The 21304-nt window shown below is 42.3% G+C and overlaps 1 protein-coding gene across 1 annotated transcript; it reads right to left on the bottom strand.

The window, feature by feature from the left end:
• Positions 1-648: 648 nt before the first annotated feature.
• On the bottom strand, positions 649-21243 carry rin3 (Ras and Rab interactor 3). The gene is made up of 13 exons (XM_078277197.1): positions 21117-21243; positions 17446-17557; positions 17225-17297; positions 15618-15709; positions 12799-13873; positions 11101-11272; positions 10780-10951; positions 9134-9255; positions 8865-9051; positions 5592-5723; positions 5257-5423; positions 4649-4763; positions 649-1569 (listed from the first exon to the last, which is right to left on the bottom strand). Exons 1-13 carry the CDS (start codon positions 21135-21137, stop codon positions 1313-1315), a joined length of 2697 nt encoding a protein of 898 aa, XP_078133323.1. The 5' UTR covers positions 21138-21243; the 3' UTR covers positions 649-1312.
• Positions 21244-21304: the final 61 nt, after the last annotated feature.

Raw genomic sequence — 21304 nt, 5'->3', positions numbered from 1 at the left:
CAGCTACGGTTGAACAACTGTGTGGCTTCCCAGTTCCTAATTAGCTCTCGCCGCTCACCTGTGATTCCCTTTGTGGTTGCGGTAATTAGCACACATACAGACAGGTGCGCAGGTGACGTAGTGCCCAACAACATTCACACAAAACTACTACACACACGCGCGCGCGCGCACACACACACACACACACACACACACACACACACACACACACACACACACACACACACACCCCCCAAGTCTTTATTTGGTTCCAACAACTTTTGTTAAAGCTTGTTAACACCCCTGACATCAGCATGGATCAGTAATTCTGTTCATTTCAAACAGAGAGACGCTTTTGAGTAAAACGTGGTTAGGGGGTTTGTTTGCTTGAATCAAACTAGTTTGTATGACATGTCATCTGACATCTAATGACAAAGGGCAAAACTGTTTGAAGGCTACCTGTTCTGAAGCCTGTTTGCCACTGTTGTCCCTTTCTAGCTGCATTCCACATCTCTCTCCAGGAATGTGGTGTGCCTTTGTAGCCTCAATACAATGAGTAGTACAAATGGGGTTAAGGGTGTACGCTTTCGTAGTCTCTCCCCGGAAGCATTCATGGCATTACACTTGGTTGTATATTGTGAAAGCGTGAAATACACCTTGAGAAAGAAGTTCAAATCTTACATGCCAGTTTATTTAAATTACAATCAGTATTAGTATATAGACAAATGGGGAAAGAAACTTCTTGATGCTTACTGGGAATGTTGTATTGAAAATGAAATATATTGGGCGCCCGGATAGCTCAGTTGGTGGAGCAGGCACGCATGAATGGGGGTTTACTCCTCGGCACAGCGGGCCCGGGTTCGGCTCTGACCTGCGGCCCTTTGCTGCATGTCGTTCCCCCTCTCTCAGTTGTGAGCATCAGAGAGAGTAGCACCAAGTATCAAAGAGTACAAACAGTATAAACATGATCATATATGTGCATGTTAGAATAACATATATTTTTACATTCTATAATACCATATCCTCCTGTAGTCGCTGGGGTTCCAGACCCCATGTGGAGATACAAAATCAGTCATTTATCACTTTGTTGTGTCATCTTAGTTGGCCACTGCTCGCTTTGGTGATGCAGGTGGATTGGAAAATGGATTCAAAAGGAGAGAGCCACAAACTACACCTTTTCATCACATACGATATTTTGTAATCCTGCATGCGCTACTCCACATCAGTTCTATTTTTCAATTAAGTTTAAATTAGATCAACCTTTCAAGCGAGACCTGAGATTGAAAACCCTTTCCTAACTTTTGTTTGTAAATGCAGTCACCAACTGGAGCAGTTACAAGCTAATCAGACTCTCCTCTTCTGCCTCTGGCTCCACAGCTGCAAAGTCAGATGGGGAAAAGCTTTCTGCGGGTGGACCCGGAGGTGGGTCGGTAGGGCAGCTGCGGCCAGGCTGGCTGATGGGTTGGTCGATAGGGTGATAGACAAAGCAGTAGGCTCCAGGTTGGGAACTGTTCTTAACACTGAGGGCCAGGTCTGTAGGAGCCATGGGCTGGTGAACACCATCCATATACACACCGAGCACGTAGCCCTCTGGGGGAAAGAAATAATGGCATGACGTTACCCCGAGAATGATAATACTGTAGTGATAATAAAATAGTAGTCAAGACCACATTCTTGACACTGGTGAACTTAAACATGACTCAAATATGACTTGTCTAACTTAATACTGAACAATGGCTGTAATCCTATTACTTCAAACCCCTAACATTGACTGTTGATTTGTGTCTATCCTACTGTTTACTTTATTCCCTTATAATGCCCATATTTAATGCTGTTTTTTAAAAAACTTTATCCTTGCACTGCGATATAGTTTTTATTTTACTATGTCTACATTCCTTGCACTATTGGACTTATTTGCACTACCACAATGACACACTCTCATTGAGCACCTTACCTGCCCTGTCACTGCAAGCGTCTCATGCTTATACATCCCTTAATACATTCATGTAGATTTTTTATTTAGTATCTTTTCTTTTATTGTCCATATTATTCATGTGGATTTGTTTGTTTTTTGTTATTTGTTATTTTATCATCCTGTTTATGATGTATGTGTGTTGTGTGTGATGTCTATAAGCTACTGGGACCTTGAATTTCCCCTTGGGGATCAATAATATATATATATATATATATATATATATATATATATATATATATATATATATATGTATATATATATGTATATATATATATATGTATATATATATATATATGTATATATATATATCTAGTTTCTTGAAGTATTAGCAGTAATGTAATTTCAGTCATTTTGATATCTAGAAGAGATTGCAACCTCTGCTTGACGACAATGTTAGGAAGTTGTCTGTGAAGGTTCTAAGTCATCCAGGTCATTGTTATCCAAGGAAGGGTTAAACTAGGGCTGGGCAATATATCGATATTATATTGATAACGTGATACGAGACCAGATATCATATCATGATATAATATCAATATTACAGTATATCGAAATCATGATATGAGACTAGATATTGTCTTAGACTTTGGACATCGTAATATCGTAATATGGCATAAGTGTTGTCTTTTCCTGCTTTTAAAGGCTACATTACAGTAAAGTGATGTAATTGCCTGAACTTATAGGCTGTTGTAGCTGTTCTATTATTTGCCTTTACCCACTTAGTCATCATATCCACTATTACTGATGATTATTTATCTAAATTCTCATTGTGAAAATATTTTGTGAAAGCACCAATTGTCAACCCTAGAATATCGTCAAAATATTGATATTGAGGTATTTGGTCAAGAATATCGTGATATCTGGTGATATCTGGGGGCACCCTGGTAGCATATATATATATATATATATATATATATATATATATATATATATATATATATATATATATATATCGTGATATTGTCCATATCGCCCAGCCCTATAGGTTAAACACAGGTGCTCCGAAGACGTTACGTTTCTCATCCGAGAGACTCAACGGTAGAGAAACCCCGCTATTTAACCTCCGTGGAGTTGTTTGTCGAGATGCTTCGTGTGTTAGTGGTCCTGGCTGTTGTAACGGCAGTCGTTATGGTCGTAGGAGACATAATGACTGGTCGTTAGAGACGCCTGAGGCCAAGTCTGAAAGACAATCATTGGCATTCTCACGTAAGGCGAAATTTGAGCGTGTGTCTAGTTTCCTGGGAAGAGATGAAAGGTCAGCATTGTAAGTGGGGATCCACATGTTCAGACTTAGGCTCGGATGTCTCTAACGACCACAAAGGTGCGGGTATACTCACGCTCGACACCGTGCGCGGGCCGCCGTAGATGGCACGCGCCCTACGAGCACGCGCCAGAGACATTTATGCTCAACACATTGTTCGTTGCAGTACTCTCCGAAACAACCAGAGGGCCTACAGACAAAATAATCTGTGAATGAGCAAGAAGTAGTAGGGAAGAAGAAACCGGAAGTTAAGGAAAGCAGGCTGCCTGGCAACAGTAGTAAACACAACCATGTTAAACACCGACGTACCGCGAAACATCTACTGTAATCATTAACGTGACTGTTGTTTATCTCCAAATCTAAATGACTGTCTGCCTGTAACACTGTTAAGAACGCTCTTTACAGGAAGCTGTTTTTTAACTTTGACAAAACGATCTCTCATGTTTTTCCACACTCTCCAGCAAAATATTTCTTCTTTTCCCAGTGTGGTGTCTCTCTCTACACACATATTTAAGGCTGTTTGACTCCCTTTGTAGCCTGAAAAGCCAGAGCGACATCCAGATGTTGGGTCTGGGAACTCACCATTGGCAGGGCTCAATCCGAGGGGCGGGATAAACGGTTGTCTTTCAAATTCCCTCCGCACGCAATAGGATAGCGCTACAACCAACCAGAGCAACGAAGATTAAACTTTTGCCATATTCGGTCGGCAAAACTCCGAACACATCTTCCTTTTTTAAGAATGACTTCAGTGCTTATCTCCAAGTCTTCCAAAGCCGATTCGAAAGACCACTGTTCGCCAGCAGCAGCAGCCATCTTCTTTGTTTTCAAGTAGCAGGGAATTCACACGGAACCGTCGTAACTCTGCCGTCATTATGTTAAACCTGCCCACCGACGTTGCTAGACAACCCTGGCTGCAAATTACATTTGCTGCCGCTAGGGTGCATCTAGATTTCTAGGCTACTCCCTTTGGTCTGAACGTGGAGAATAACACAGATGTTTGTATGGACGAACCTGCTCTTCCCAGCCGACCGTGTTGAACTGAAAATGCAGCGCGCGCAGTGGGCGCGTAGCTACAAAAATTCATAGGTGCACGACCACACGCCACGACAGCTTGTGGGGCCTTCACGCTGCCAACGACAGCCGTGGTGACGTCATTTTATGCCAGGAAAACCGCGGCTACCATAAACCACGCTTAATGACCATCACAACAGCCAGGAACACTAACGAACCAAGCTGTATCGATCATTTTGAAAAACTACCTCACAGAGGTTAAATAGCTGGGTTTCGGAAGACAGACGTAACGTCTTGAATTTGAGAGTAACACTATAAATATCAGGATTTTCTGTATAAGGTCAGGAACTGACCAAATGAAAAATAAAACAATTGAAAAAGCCAGTGCTGACAGTAACATGTGACAGCATCTTTCAGACATTCACCTTGTTCAAAGCGTGCAGCACACTGCTCAGCTAGCTGTTCCATTGTCGTGGTGGGGAGGATACCCAGAGTTTTGGGGTTGGTTCCAATCTCTGGACAACACACTGTCAGAAAGTCCTGCACATCAGAAATACAATTTTTTTTTATCAGTGTGTCTTCTTATTTGTTCATTTGTAAATTTAATGAAAATGAATATTGCATTTTAATAATATTGTGCTTTAAGCCATAGCACATACTAAGACTGGCAGCATAAAATACCACACTTCATTGTACAGTATCTTTGAGCATGTGATTCACTCTGACCTCAGATCAGAGTGAACAGTGTGCCATTGTTGATAATGTCTTGTGTGTGTGTGTGTGTGTGTGTGTGTGTGTGTGTGTGTGTGGGCTCTATACTTGAGGGTTACGACTTGGTTTTAGGATTAGGGTTAGAATTAGGTTATGGTTAGGGTGAGGGTAAGGGTTAAGGTTAGGCATTTAGTTGTGATGGTTAAGGTTAGGGTAAGGGGCTAGGGAATGCATTATGTCAATGACGGGTCCCCACAAAGATAGTGCCACAAACCTGTGTGTGTGTGTGTGTGTGTGTGTGTGTGTGCGTGTGTGCGTGTACCCGAATAGATCCTTGGGCCATGCGTTCCTGGTTGAGCGTGCGTCGTCTCTCCCAGCGGTGGATGGAGTCCTGAACCTCTCTGCTGAGCTGTCGTGTTGCTGTCCTCTGCTGGTCAAAAGTCTTGATGTGCTCCAGAGCCCCGTAGGTGGTGGTCAGATAATAGGAACCTACACACACACACACGCACGCACGCACGCACGCACGCACGCACACGCACACACACACACACACACACACACACACACACACACACACACACACACACAAGAGCATGGTCAATAATGTGATATATAGATGAGTCAACCGGATAAAATGTTGATGTGTTTTCTGGGTACCTTCTCCTAGTGCTAATGATGGGTCCATCAACTCCATCATATATTCAACATCCAGCTTCAGATTGGACAGATTGCATCTAGCCAGGACATACATCATTACAGGCAGGAAGTCATCAGCGCCATGGGCCCGCCCTAAACACACACAAGCACGCACGCACGCACGCACGCACACACACACACACACACACACACCCCCCCACACACACACACACACACACACACACACACACACACACACACACACACACACACACCCACCCACACACACAAATAAATATATTGCCAGGGTAAACTCCAGAGAGGAAACAATTTGAGATTTGAGATTAAGAAGTCTATACACGTATTCATGTAAGTCTAAAAACAGCAGATTCTCAATGTTTTGTGCCAATGTGTAGTATTTAAAAAAAAAAAGTAAGACCAGTTGAGAAATGTTAAGAATAAATCGCCACTCTCAGAATTTGACTGTTGTCGGGGTGGTCACTGTGGCCACAGGTGTCAATTACAGGATAATGGCACATTGATTTCTTCTTAATTTCTTAAGATTCTCTTGATTCAGTTGTAGTCTGGATCAACAGAAGTACATTTCCAGAACTTCCAGGCTGACATGCGGGGCATGAGCCATGCGCCGGATGTCCCTCACCTTCCGCTCTGTGTGTGTTGCTGTTCTCAAACTCTGTTCGCTTTGGGAAACAGACTAGAAAACTACACGCTGATAATGGCAAGTTTTGAAGAAAATTTGGATCGTGCAACAAGGGCCTCCCTTGCTTGGTTCTTTCGGAGAATGAATGTAAAGATTTACAAAGAATATGTTTTCTTTAGCAGGTTGCAAATGTTCCAACAAAACACTTTCCATTTTGCAGAGCCATCATCGCTGTGTCCGGAGCTTAGCACCGCCCAAGACGATTGTGATTGGTCTAAGGAAATGCAAACAACCCAGAGCGTTTTTTTTTCTTCCCCTATCCTGGAATGTATATGTGGTGTAACCAGACTCAACAGCGCTGTGGAGATAGGTCTGTCAATGAGAGATTAACTCAGATGAGACCACCCCAAGCCCCCCCAGAAACAGCATTGGGCTGTGAGGTGACTTTGGCATAGTGACTGCAGTTGAATTGCAGTTTACGTGATGCCCACTCGCCCAAAATGCCCTTTTCTCATAGAAAATCCTTATGACAGAAAACAGCTTTAGAACAATAAATACATCTTTCTAAAATAATTCTACTACTATAACAATTTGAGCCATTAGGGACTGTTAGTTATTTATTTAAGGGGCCACCGGAGGAGTTTTGGGACCTTTAGCCAAAAAAGACCTGACCCTCCCCTCGCCAGTAAAAAAATTTCTATGACCCTCCAACACAATTTAGAAAATAAGGCATGACCCTCCCCCAACAATTTATCAATACCTTTTGTATTGGTTTGTGCTTGTCAAATATACAGATTCCCATTGTTTCTTAACAGCCATGTCATATGTGACTAAACCTCTGCATCCTCATCTGACGCATCCCACTCCTCTGTTATGGTGTGGTGGCCATTTCAGGAGATTTACTCACTAACATTGTTGTGGAAACACAATAAGCATGGAAACTAAATGCACACTTCCTGTATTACTGCATTACTTCAAATGCTAAGTTACTCCTCTAGTAAACTAGTATTCACATGACATAAAACAATAAAATATTAAGACCATTCAGCAAGGCACTCTGGGTAACATTCAACACACAAACTGGTTGCTAAGGACTCGTCACTAGGCTTCATCCACTTGGACGTGGAATAAACGTATAAAAGTCTAAATCTACACAAAAACCGCACTCAATTAGTAAGCTGACATCAAATGTGGCATTTAGGAAACCTTTATTGCAACCTTGACACGGTAAGATGTCCAGACTAGCAACAGTCATTTTTGTTTTTTACGTCCTGCTGCTGCCATCGTCAGCCAGGTAATACTTTTTTTTCAGCATTCCGGGACGGGAAAAAGAAACGTGCTCTGGTTTATTGGCATTTCTTTAAACCAATTACAATCGTCTTGGGCGGCGCTAAGCGCCGGACGGAGCAACGGCGCCTCGGGAAGGAACTTGTTTTGGTGGTTATGTGTGTACGTTCAAAAGTTGTTTGAACAGAAAACTCAGATTGGACAAAGAGTCTAGCTAGCTGTCTGGATTTACCCTGCAGAGATCTGAGAAAAGGTTAACCATAGTCCTCAGAAATCCACCAGAGTTTAAAATGCCAACACAACAGAAGCCCAAGGTAACGGAGCAATCCCGGAAGTGGAACGTCGGGGATATAGACTAGTGCCATCCCAACTACAGAATTTCCTGCCTTCCCGGAGGTGTATTTAAACTCGTGCTGGATGTGTTAAGTTTAGCTGAACCCTTCAATGTAAACAAAGATATTGCGGGTGCCATAAACACATATGCTTACCTAAATCATTAACCCAAACACCTCAGCACAGACTGAAAACAATGTCAGCTAGACCAAACTGCAGTACAGCCTATCCTTATGTGTGTGTGTGTGTGTGTGTGTGTGTATGAATGTGAGTATGTTATGTGTTAACTTCCTCCCCTGACCTTGGCAGGATGGGAGCGCTCCAGGCAGCACTGTCTTATCATACAGCTGCTGTCTCCCATAGTCTCGCATTGCCAGACCTATCTCCGCAGTGCTGCAGAGATAGGTCTGGCTACACCACATATACATTCTGGGATAGGAGAATAGGAGACCTTGCATTTCTTTAAACAAATCAAAAATTGTCCTTGGCAGCGCTAAGCTCCAGTCGCAAAGTAGGTGGACCTGCAAAATGGTGTCAGGAAGTAACTTGTTTTCAGTGGTACATTTGCACCCCGCAAAAGAAAAACACCACATACAATATTAAATGATGTTAACTGCTCACACAATACAGCGACGTGAGCTGATTTAAATGAGCTGGATACATGGTTAAACGCCATTTGCTCTCACCAGTGTATCGCCATGTGTACTTTGTCCATAGCAATCCTAACCAATCTGACCCAAAACGTCCCAGTTAGAGAGGAAATGCCATAAACATATTCCTTGTAAATCTTTACAATCATTCCTCGAAAGAACTAAGCAGGCCTGCCTTGTTGCACGAAAAACGACAAATTCCCGCTACGTTTCCTAGACTACGTTTCTCGTCTTCTATGGAGACAAGGAGTTGAACTACTACTCATCCTGAGACAGGTTATGACCTAGTTTGTAAATTCAACCACAGTGATATTAGAATAGCATTATGGATCAGATGTTAAAGGACTGTTATGGGGCTCTGACCTGGGCTGCTGGCAGACATGGATTCATAGATCATCTTGCAGGCCTTCAGCATGAGCTCAATCTTTTTCTGGGGAGAATATTCCAGATGGAGGCTGCTCAGTTTGATGCTGATCTTCTCCATAGTAGAGGCCTCGGGGATGGCAGTGGTTACTCCTAATGCTGTGGTGGTGCTGCCTAGGACGGCAGACTGACACACACAACAAAACACACACTATCAGCATCACAACTGCTGCTGCTGCTACTTTGAATATAAATGTACTGTACTGTACCTGGTTCTGTGCCAGTTGTTTCAGGCTGCCGTCGTCGGTGTGCAGTTTCTCCAGACTCTTGTAAATTGGCTCCCTCAGTGGCTTCAGTACACTCTTACACAGAGCAGCTTCTACCATGCTCTCTGCATGGACACACACATGTATAATTCATTCAATTATTTTGAATTTTCCGTCGTGCTAAATGGACAAAAATTGGATAACAACCCCCGCTGACTAACGCTACGCCTTTGAAAATGACCATGTAGTTGAATCAACACCTCTCTGACAGTCAACAAAAACTAAACACTATTGTATGGGCTTCACAAAAGGGCTGGGTACCGAATTCCATTTCTTTTAGGCACTGACCGAATTGCCTCTAAAGTATCGAGTATCGAAAAATGCCTTGTCATTCAATACCCAATTTCAATTCCTAAGAAGTAAATCTCATCAGAGTCAGTGAGCCAATAAGCATGCAGCATGCTTCTACAGTACCAATATCTAATAATGTCTGTGATTGGCTGTTTGGCAGGCAGGAAAAACTCTATGTTACACACAGAGACGGGGCTCACGTTGTAGGAACTGAAAAATAAATAAAAAGATTTGTGCCGTAACGTGTTATATTGTAATTTATTTTTGTTATATTAAAAATTGGTATTGAATAAAGTCTCGTTTAGGAACTGGTATCGAAGTCACGGTATTGATATCGGTACCGGTATCGGAATTTTTTTAATGACACCAAGCCCTAGTTAATAGGAGCCATGTATATTTTATGTTTGTTTCTCATTTCACCTATTATGTAAGGTAAGACGTCACAGGGGTTGGTCTAACAATTATGATTGTCTATTAAGCACCTGGCGGAGTTTTGGGTTCCTACATTTACAGTTGACTGCAAAATGTCACTGCAAATTTCACCCTATCCACGTTCACCTAGGCACGTATTATTTTTTCATGTGCTACTGGAGTTTGTCAATTTGTTTTTTTTTCTTGCTTTGAAATGGACAAAACATCCTTAAAGGCGTATCCCGGATTAGACCTGGATTATTCAAACGGTGCGTCATACAGGTGTTGATCGTCAGCCTCTCAGCGGTGGTTTCAACGAAGTTGTTGCACAGGTGTTAAAATAAACGGCTACATCGTTAATTAGTACTTATGACAATATAGTAGGGATGTAACGATTTATCGAATCCTGCGATATCGCGATAAAAAAATGTCTTAATACTATTGACTGATTGACTGACATAACCTACTACTGCAACTCAATAGTATCTTGTCATATATACAGTATGTCAACATATTTCAAACTTCCTGTTCCCAGTTCTTCTCCCCCCCCCCATTATTCTTAATATTTTATGTTATTGTTGCTCTCTGCTATTGTTACAATTTTTATATATCTGATTGTATATATTTTTGGCACATTTATTTATTTATATATATATATATATATATATATATATATATATATATATATATATATATATATATATATATATATATATATATATATAGGGGGTCGAAGGGGGTCTTGCCCTGGGTGTAAGTCAATGTAGAACCGCCCCTGATTGTGGCAATACAACCTTTTTTGATTCTGATTCTGATTTTGAAGAATTCATTTGGGAAACCAAACAGACAAACATCTTAAATAAAACATGACATAGTTTTAGAGTTACCCAGTTTGTCTTGTGCATACTGATGTTGGGGCTCCAGCATAGCTTGCAGCTCGGTACTCTGCAGTAGGTAACTCTTCAGCTGAGTCATCATCTGTCTGATCTCCTGCAACAGCTCGGTGGAGGAGGAGTGGTTCGACATGGTCTCCAGGGTGAATGCACGGTGCTCTTTCACCTAAATACAAAATATGAAAGCTAAACCTGATGCCAATTGTATTTTGAAACTTTTGGTTGATGTTGTTATCCAGAGAAATCCAAATATATCCGCTGGTTGTTGAACTCAAAACAGATATGGATATTTTCTCCCTCTGTGTACTCACTCACCAGGTTCCCAAAGTAGCTCAGAGGGTCCCTGGCCAGCTCTACGATGCGCTGTGTGAGGCGGCGGTCGTGGCTGATGAGGCCCGTGATGACGTTGGACAGGCGGTAGCGTGCTCGGTCCAACATAACAGTGGTAGAGGTTCTCTTTACTGGGTTGGTACTCTCTGCAGGGCGACTGGAAAGAAATATACAGTTAGATTCAGTGTCCTTGTGACTCACGTCACGCTTTTAGAAACATTCAAATATAGAAAAATTCTGTAATACATGACTCGTGACTTTGAATCCTTTGACCAAACATAGTGGTACCCATTGATTATGAGGTCCAGTCTTCACTCGTCTGAGACCTTCTATGTATGGAAGTGTCATATATAGAGAGGAATTTGTACGCATAGCTCAACACGTTTTGATGAGTTGAACTCTGTACAAAGTTCCTGTCTGTCTTAATAAATGCATGTGGACCAAGTATGGAGTGTAGACTGGTAGCTCTGACATCTCTCCATATAATGCATGTGTATAGGTCCTATTTGCATGTGTGTGTATTTCGGGCCTGTGTGTGTGTGATGTGAATGATAACCGACAAAAAACAACAACCTTGTACATTCTGATATTCTGCATGCCTTGACTACAGTGTTACAGTTTCTGGCCTGAAAAGCGTTTAAAGAGGATGTAGGTAAGCTGATATTGATGCTACACACAATTTTACACAATTAATACAAAAAATATGAGTGTAACTTTGTGTCATCCTCTGCTCTAGTGTCTATTCTGAAACCCTTCTTCCTCTTAATGTACTATAAATGCATGTACTCACTCACATACTACAATGCTATGCACGGGTTAGACTCAGAAGCATATTTGCATTACATGTTGGATATTGCATAATATAATAATAATAATAATAATTTAAAGATGACTGACACTTATTTATTTCCTGGCCTTGACTGCTAGTCATGATAAAAAGGCCTAGCCCAGAATGTAGCAGCATGGCTTTCAACCAGAAAGATTTATATTACCACAGGTTTCGACCATCTTTCACAATTCATAAACCCCTGGTTACATATATGATGATTGAGCAGTGGCCTTTTAACACCTACAGGGTTAACAGAGTAAGTACCAAAGCTGAGGACACCTTTGTGTCATGTGTTGTCTTAGACTTTTTAATTTGCACTCTTTATATTTGCACTCTTCCCACTTTGTATGGCTGTACTGCTGCACAGCAATTCCCCTCAGAATAAATCAAGTTTTATCTTATCTTATCTTTGTCCTTAGAGCCCCCAGGCTTTCAAACTATCTTTTTCACAGGAACAAACTATCCATTTGCATTTAGTTAGAGACAGTTTGTTTATATGTCACACTTTTTTTCTTCTTTTTGTCACGTTATTTCACCAAGAAAAAAAAGAAGCAAAAATATCACAAATGTAAGTCAACTTCCACTAAATGTGATAGTTTCCATTATTACTTTAAGGCAAATTCAAATGATAAAATATGTTAGTGTAAAATATTTGACTCAGAAAATCTTGTTTATCTAGTATATGTGTGAGCATTTCTCGCATACAAAATCCACATACTGTGCAGTTGGAACACACTACATACTCAATTTAAACGTCGTGCTTAGTATGAATAGTATGAGTAGTATATTAGCATGCAATTTCAAACACAGCCCAGTACTTTAGTATCTCTCTACACCAGCCAATCCAAACCTACTTGTGGTTTTGCTCCTGCTCCTGTTTCAGCTCTCCTTCTTCCTCAGTGCTGCTGGCAGAGCAGGAGTCGGGATCAGTTGCTAGCACAGCACCGCCCTGTGGCGAGTACAGCGACACATCTGGCCGCCGCGCCGGGGAGGGAGGGGCCCCTCTCATCCCAGCAGTCTGATTGGCTGATTCTCCTCCCGCCTGGATGGGGCACACAGGTGCTTTTGGGGGAAACGGTTTCCTCCTTGGCGGAGGGACTGGACGGGACGGTTTTTTCACTGACGGAGAACACGGGGAGCTGGATTTCTGTTTGTCCTCCTCTTCCTCCAATTTCATGTCTCTTTCCTCCTTCTCATCCTCTTTCTCTCTCTTTTCCCCATCCCTTTTAACCTCCTCCTCTTGATGCTGGCTACTGTTCTCTTGCTCAACCCCCTCATCCAGCTGACCTGATTTACTTCCCGTTTTCTCCTCTTCTCTCTCTCCTCCCCCCTCTCTCTCCGTTTTCTTTGCAGGTTTTTCTCCCTTCTCTCTCTCAGTCCCCTCTCCTTCCTCTCGGTCAGTGCTTTTCCTGGACGAGGTGCGACGGAGAGGAGCAGGAGGCAGTGGGGGAGCGGCTCGGCTCTGCAGGGGGACAGGAGGCCTCGATGGAGTAAGTGATGTCGACGTTGACTTCCTCTCTTCTCTCTCTCCTGCGCCTCCCTTTCCTTCCTTTTTTTTCTCAACTGCTGGCGTCACAGAAGATGAAGTGTGAAGTGAGGGGGGAGAGGAGAAGAGGAGGCCCATCCCTGACCCTGAGCCCAGGCTGGGGGGTCGGGGTGGGGGGCGCTTGTATTTAATCTCATGGCTGGGCGTGGTCTTAGTCTGGCCTTTGACCTTGGCTGTGCTGATCTTCTGTGCGGCTTCTCCATTCTGCAGGGAGGGGGTGATGTTTTGATTGGCGATGATATCAAGTTTGGAGATAGAGGAGTGGTTCAGGTCTTTGTTGGGGCTCTCCTCTACAGTGACGTACACGTACAGTTTGCTGTGATTGTGATCGATAACCAAGTCCTGGTTCTGTGCCTGCTGGTTCAGATCAGACGTCCAGAAATCTGCAACACATGCAGTCAGTGTTTTAAAAAAAAAAAAGTTGCTATGTACTCATTTATGTTTAGTTTCTTTTTTAAATTTCTCTGAAATCACCTGTCTCACATTGTAGTATTATATGGAAACGCTGTTTTATTGTAGACCTTGGAAAACTTCTTACCACAAGGTGATTTCAGTATCTTATCTTATCTTCATTCCTATTAAATATGCTCACTGAGTGCATACACAGAAAAAAACCCACAGCCTTCCTCACTTCTGCGTATTGGGCCATTTGTTTTGGGTGTAGGACACAAATTGTCCACTGGTGTCACTAGTGTGCTAGTGAGTGATGTCTATTTAGGTAGGAACCTTTCAACAGATAACAGGGGGTGCTGTTAATCAGAGGAGCACAAATAGTTTTTGAATGCATCAAATGTTTGTTGATGGAGCTTAATGGACACATGGATTCTTACACGTTCATTTGAAGAACATTGTGATCAACAAATGACCATCTAAACGCAACGATGACTATTGGAGTCAGTGATTTCAACAGTAGGCTACGGAGCGGTGTAAGGTAGAAGACTAGTTTACTAGCCATAGACTGTATGTTTCAAGTCTGTATAGCAGCCTCTCAGTGGTCTTTAAGTTTTTAGGTGTAGCCATTATAGGGCCCATTGAGCATATGCACTACATTGGAGTAGTGACCACAATCCTCCTCCAGCTGAGCCGGTTGAGCAAACGTGCATCCCAGACTTCCGCTGGCCGAGCTGGCTAACTTCCTGTTGGCTGCCCACACACGTGGATGGGATAAAATAATTGAATCACACAGTTCTTCTTGACTTTCCAGATGTTACTGGACTGAATGGATTACAGTCCGATAATATAATCATCACTGTTTTACAGTTGCTGCTTTTCAAGTGAGTGTGTGTGGTAAGAATGCTTTTTGGGTCAGTGTGCTTGACTTGATGAAAGCTAAAGTTGCAATACCATGTGTGTGTGGCCACTAGGCCTAAACTAGTTCTCAGCTTAGCCCTGTTTCCGAGGGCATTGGCTTGGTGCATTGACTTTGAGTCTTGTTGTCATTGTGAGGTTGCCAGGCTACCAGGAAGTCACTGCACCCAGCAAGAAGGAGTCCTGGACATAAATAATTACACTTTGGTCTTTGTACGGATTAAATAAACGAAATATAACTTTGGTAGTTAAAGCTGCAAGCGCAATGAACAGGGCCCTCGTACTTTTCCGCACGTCGGGGGTACTGGCGGGACGCCATTTGACACGGCCGTGGATCTTTTTTTTGGGCCCCTCGGACACTGCGCACACGACTTAGATGTTATTTCCTGCGTGGAGTTTGTAGTGCTGGAGATGATGTATTGCAAATTTTGTACCACTTTTTCCTCTATATGGTGCTACAGAACATGCACTTAAAATGCATTATTTTGCTGTATGATGTTTGTCACACAAGGCCACACTTGCCACACTTCCTGTTGCGAGTAGGAAGCGCATTTACTTTGACTCAATATTGGCATGTAGTCTGTTGAGTCCTCTAGGAGGAAGCAGTCTAAATGTTCCATACCTGTAAAGGGGCTAAAACGATATATTTTACATTGCTTCTATCAGTGCCTAATACTTTTCATATTCACTTTCAGTTTTTCAAAGTGTACGTTCATTCTGTGTCTATATTTTCATACATGCCGTCTTTCATTGCTGTATCCTGCTCGTTGCTCCAGCAATGACCCAACTTCAATGCACTAATAATGTAGATTTATCTACCTGCACCCATTGCGGAGATGACCTCCAGCTCCTCTCTCTTCGTTGCTGTGGTAATAGCTTGGGGTAATCTCAGTGGAATGGCCAGAATGTCCCTATTTGGTGGATTTAATAATAAAAAGCCAGCATTAAGTGCAAGCAGGGAGTTTTAATAATATGACATAACACAATCTTGCAGTGTGTGTGTGTGTGTGTGTGTGTGTGTGTGTGTGTGTGTGTGTGTGTGTGTGTGTGTGTCATATGATTTTTATGGTGTAAATGTGTGTGGATATTGCATGTTATGGATGTTTAGTGTATGTCCGGAAAAACATCTTTGTGTACGTATGTTCATAGTTTGTATTTATTGTACATATACTGTATGTATGTATGTATGTTTACTGTAAATGTATGGCTTAAGTGTCATCGCATACTCACACTCCGAGTACATTTGACCCCAAAGTCCGGTTGGTTTGACTAGTGTGATCGTTCCGTACCGTGCCTGGGCACGCTAAATCTGGGCCAGCCTGAAATGGGTGGGCCAGGGCAAGGTTCGGTTGGACTCGGGCACGCTACGCATCTGTGTGGTCGCTAAACATGCCCGAGAACGGAACTGCCTTGCGCTGCATAAGCAATAAACCTGTTAGGCATGCGGGAGGGCTGTGTATCGTTGCACCCCGAACAACTCGAAAAAAGCCACAAAGTAAGCATTACAGTGATAGACTCCATCGTGCTGTACGATAGCGCTCCACTTTTTCTTCAAACCAAAAAGTTGCATCTTAATGACATAAGCGTGCTCTGGCCAGCAATGTAATGACGTAAGCGTGCTCTGTGTGGTGGGATTTCCAGAAACACCATCTTGTGCTATGATGAGACAAAGGGAAAGCTTAGACAACATCAGGTCATTCATAGGCCACAGGTCAGGGGACGAGAATATTCGGCCAGTCTCTAATAACCATACCTCTTCATGTATAATTATGATTGTCTCTCTACGAATTCAAGGTAGTGTAGACAGCTGCATGATAAGGGAATGTTTTGTTTCAGGACTGTCTCCTTTTTGAGGTCGGTGGGTCTGCCACACTTTTGCCTACTTCCCAGAAAAGGTTCAGCAAAACGTAGTCTATATCCACAATGTTCCACTTCCGGAAATTCCACCGGATGTGACTCTTTTCGGCCAGATGTCTGTTTCCTTCCTCTTTCTTTGTGTTGGAATTTTAAACTCAAACCTCAGATCTCTGCAGGGTAAATGCAGACAGCTAGCTAGACTATCTGTCCAATCTGAGTTTTCTGTTGCACAACTAAAACTTTTGAATGTACACGTTCCACCGAAACAAGTTCCTTCCTGAGACTATTTTGCAGCTGCAACGTGGCTCTCTCACGAGTTTTTCCTTAACACCCTGGCCCTGAATGTTTTCAAACCGTCTCTGATGTTTTATTGCAGTGTGACTGCAGGCCAGCGGGGGAGTGGGGGACAATCGTGTGTGAGTACGCCTTTAATGTGCACTTGTCAGCACATGTGTATATATGCACACAAATCATGTTTTTATTTTTATTTTTGTGTGCTCGTGATGTTTTTTGTGTATCTGTACAGTATGTACATGTGCCCATATGTGTGTGCAGTGTATATGTATTACCTGCTGGCACAGTAGAAGGAGATCAATTTGAAGATGTCATCAAAAACCAGACAGGAACCATTTAAGTGGAGAACTGTGACAGAAAACGATGTAAGAATGAATCACTAACTGCTTTGCTATCTGTGCTCTGTCATGCAAATCCTGCATTTTGTGTTTCCACTCTCTGAAGCTTTTACAGTAGCTCTCTGAGTTATGAAGCTGACTCAGTGTGTGGCACGTACATGTCTTGTGTTGTTTGACCGTCAGGTTGTGTACGAGAGGTGCCCCCTGTTCATCAGGCAGCCGCACCGACAGCGTCATGTCCTTGTCCTCTGAGCCGTTAAGCAGGAAGGCCTGCAAAAGGTCAACATGTGGTTACAACTCTGTGAGGTCAGAATGGAGAACAGTAAAATGTCAAGACTTACACAAACACAAACACATACAGTGAGCAAACATAAACCATATAAATCACAAACATAAGTCCATTATTGTGTGTCAACACAAGATATACTGTATTACAGCTTTATATACCACAGGTTGAGCAACAGCAAAACACCACACCAACTACTATAGCCTCTATTAGTCTGTATAGTGATTGACAATAAGGGTTTTAAAAGCTGATTTAGTTTTTTTTACAGATCCCATAGTTTCCTATAATTTCCTAGAAATAATTTATATGTACTGTGAATTCATAGAAAGAGTCCTGGAAAACCTTGTGTCATTGTGGAAAATTGAGACACTGTTCAGATGACAAACTTCAAATGAACTGTTACGCAATCTAGTCTTTTAGTCAGTGCACAGAGAGTCATCCAAAAATTTAAAGTTAACAGTCAAGCATATGAATAAATCAGAGTTTTCAATATTAAATGGCTCAAATGATTAGTTTGACATTTTATGATATACGCTTATTTGCTTTCTTTTTCCGAGAGTGAGGTAAAAGGATTGATATAAATCTAAAATGTGCATTAAGTATGGAGCTACAATGCAGCCATGAGGCGACAAGCTGCGCTTAGCATAAAGACCAGAAACAAGGGGAAACAGCTCGCCTGGCTCTGTCCCAAATTTAAAAAGTACAGCTACCAACATCCAACATCTGTGAAGCCCACTGTTGTTGTTGTCACATGTTGTATAATGTTTCTTTAATCTGCACACAAACACAAAAAAGGCAATTTGTGGTTTTAGAAAGAGTTACAGGACATGTTGGAACTATTTCTAGACAAACAACTAATCTGCCCTAGCCTGGATGCCAGCCGAACTTAGCCCCGCCCACAACATTTGAGGTCAGGAAGTTCGGTCTGGACTTGATCCGTTGTGGAGCAACTATGCTCGAACCAGAGCTGTTCGGACCAATCATATTGTCAGGGCGGGCTTTATACGATTGATGGACAGATGATCAACAGTAACGTAATCAACCACGTCACCAAAGAGCGCTTGGGTTGAATTTGTTTACAACAAAGATGGCTGCCGCTGGAGAATTGAGATGTGTAGATTCCGCCATTGCGTCTGTTATAGAAGATATCGACAGCACATTCATTTTAAAAGAGGAACAGAGAACCGCGATCAAGGCATTGGTCGATTGGAAAGATGTTTTTGCCGTCCTTCCAACGGGATTCGGCAAAAGTTGAATTTATCATACGTCACATACTCCATTGCTCTGATTGGTTGTAGGTCTATCCAATTGAGTGCAGAGGCATTTTCTTTCCTGGTTCGGTTGACACACGCCCCATAATCACAGCCCAGTGGAGCAGTATCAGACTCATATTCTGACTAGAATCTGAGTATGACCACGTCAGGCTAAATCTGCTAAAACTAAAACCACAAATTGTTGTTTTTACTGTTCTGTTTGTGTACTGGTTAAACAAATAAAATACAACAGATTACTGTACTTCAGTGGTGTACGGTGTATTTCTAACATCGGAGAGAGAAAGGCTGTTTTCCCCTGTTTCCAGTCTTTATGCTAAACTAAGCTAAATGTTTCCTTGCTCTACTTAAAGGTCCCATGACATGCTGCTTTTTGGCCTTAGTGGTCCCCTAATACTGTATCTGAAGTCTCTTTTATATAGACCTCAGTGGTCCCCTAATACTGTATCTGAAGTCTCTTTTATATAGACCTTAGTGGTCCCCTAATACTGTATCTGAAGTCTCTTTTTATATAGGCCTTAGTGGTCTCTAATACTGTATCTGAAGTATCTTTTATATAGGCCTTAGTGGTCTCTAATACTGTATCTGAAGTCTCTTTTATATAGACCTTAGTGGTCTCTAATACTGTATCTGAAGTCTCTTTTATATAGGCCTTAGTGGTCTCTAATACTGTATCTGAAGTCTCTTTTATATAGACCTTAGTGGTCTCTAATACTGTATCTGAAGTCTCTTTTATATAGGCCTTAGTGGTCCCCTAATACTGTATCTGAAGTCTCTTTTATATAGACCTTAGTGGTCCCCTAATACTGTATCTGAAGTCTCTTTTTATATAGGCCTTAGTGGTCTCTAATACTGTATCTGAAGTCTCTTTTATATAGACCTTAGTGGTCTCTAATACTGTATCTGAAGTCTCTTTTATATAGACCTTAGTGGTCTCTAATACTGTATCTGAAGTCTGTTTTATATAGACCTTAGTGGTCCCCTAATACTGTATCTGAAGTCTGTTTTATATAGACCTTAGTGGTCCCCTAATACTGTATCTGAAGTCTCTTTCCCGGAATTCAGCCTTGGTGCAGAATTACAGCCACTAGAGCCAGTCCCACAATGAGCTTTCCTTAGGATGTGCCATTTCTGTGTCTGTAGCTTTAAATGCTATTGAGGAGACATCATAAAGGGAAGATTCCAGATCGGCTCATCTGAGCTTTCATTTTCTCAAAGGCAGAGCAGGATACCCAGGGCTCGGTTTACACCTATCACCATTTCTAGCCACTGGGGGACCATAGGCAGGCTGGGGGAACTCATATTAATGTTAAAAAACCTCATAAAGTGACATTTTCATGCCATGGGACCTTTAAGGCTCGTCTACACAGGAGGCATTTCAGCCGTGTTTTTCAGTCATCTGTCCTTTGTGCGTCCTGATATATGGCAACCTGAAGCGTATTTTTAACACGTCTATTTTCTTCCCTAGTGTTTCTGTATTGGGCTCTGAGCGTTCTGTTATTAGGATAATAACGGCTTATAAACTCAACACAACTACTAAACTCAAATAGATGTTTCAAAACGTTACCTGCATTTTCCCTATAATTAGTAGCAAAGGACATAGTTATTTTACTCAAAAAACATCCACAGGCATTATTGGGAAGTGTTTTGCTGTGTCATTTATAAAACAAATTGTCTGAGAAACCTTTTAGAGCATTAAGTGTCCTATACAGTTGCTACCACTGATGTTGCTGTACAACAGGCTAAAAGCTTTTTTTTCAGAGAGGTTTATTATTAATTTAGTCTCACTTTGCCAGACCTTCCTCTACAGCGCTGCAGAGGAGGGTCTGGCTAGTCCACACAGCGTTGCAGGATGGGAGAAAAACGTGCTCTGGTTTATTGGCATTTCTTTAAACCAATCACAATCGTCATGGGTGGCGCTAAGAACCAGGAAAAGCCGCGGTGCCTCTGCAAAATAGTCTCGGGAAGGAATTTGTTTTGGTGAAATGTGTGTACGTTCAAAAGTTGTTTTAGTCGTGCAACAGAAAACTCAGATTGGACAGATAGTCTAGCTAGCTGTCTGGATTTACCCTGCAGAGATCTGAGGAGCAGTTAACCATAGTCCTCACAAATCAACCGGAGTGTTGTTTACAACACAAAGAAAGTGGAAGGTGACGGATATCCGGCCGTAAAGAGTGACATCCGGCGGAATTTCTAGCGGGAAGGGACCAATCCTGGAAGTGGAACGTCATGGATATGGACTAGTATTAATTTAAAAGTGTGTGTGTCTCACCCCGGCCGTCTCCTTCTCCATGACACTAGTGATTTGGTCTTGGCTGAGTCCTTTGGGCTGCCATACCGAGACGCTCCAAACCAGCCGATCTATGAGACTCAGCAACGGAGGAGTTGGAGAGGATGATGGAATAACAGGTGGAGAAAGAGGAGGCGATGAGGAGGAGGATGAGGGTGATAACAGAGGAG

Source organism: Sander vitreus, chromosome 20, assembly GCF_031162955.1.
Source record: "Sander vitreus isolate 19-12246 chromosome 20, sanVit1, whole genome shotgun sequence".
Classification (NCBI taxonomy): domain Eukaryota; kingdom Metazoa; phylum Chordata; class Actinopteri; order Perciformes; family Percidae; genus Sander; species Sander vitreus.
The sequence above is the reverse complement of the archived record's forward strand: the minus strand, read 5'-3'. Positions and strand labels throughout refer to the sequence as shown.

Bases quoted from the DNA above. Each gene is read 5' to 3' on its own strand.
- rin3 (XM_078277197.1), bottom strand. From the start codon at position 21,137: ATGGAGAAGGAGACGGCCGGG. The intron at 13,874-15,617 runs GTAGATAAATCT...CATGTGTTGCAG, and splicing joins CATCTCCGCAATGGGTGCAG to ATTTCTGGACGTCTGATCTG. The intron at 4,764-5,256 runs GTACACGCACAC...TCTGATGTGCAG, and splicing joins TGGCCCAAGGATCTATTCGG to GACTTTCTGACAGTGTGTTG.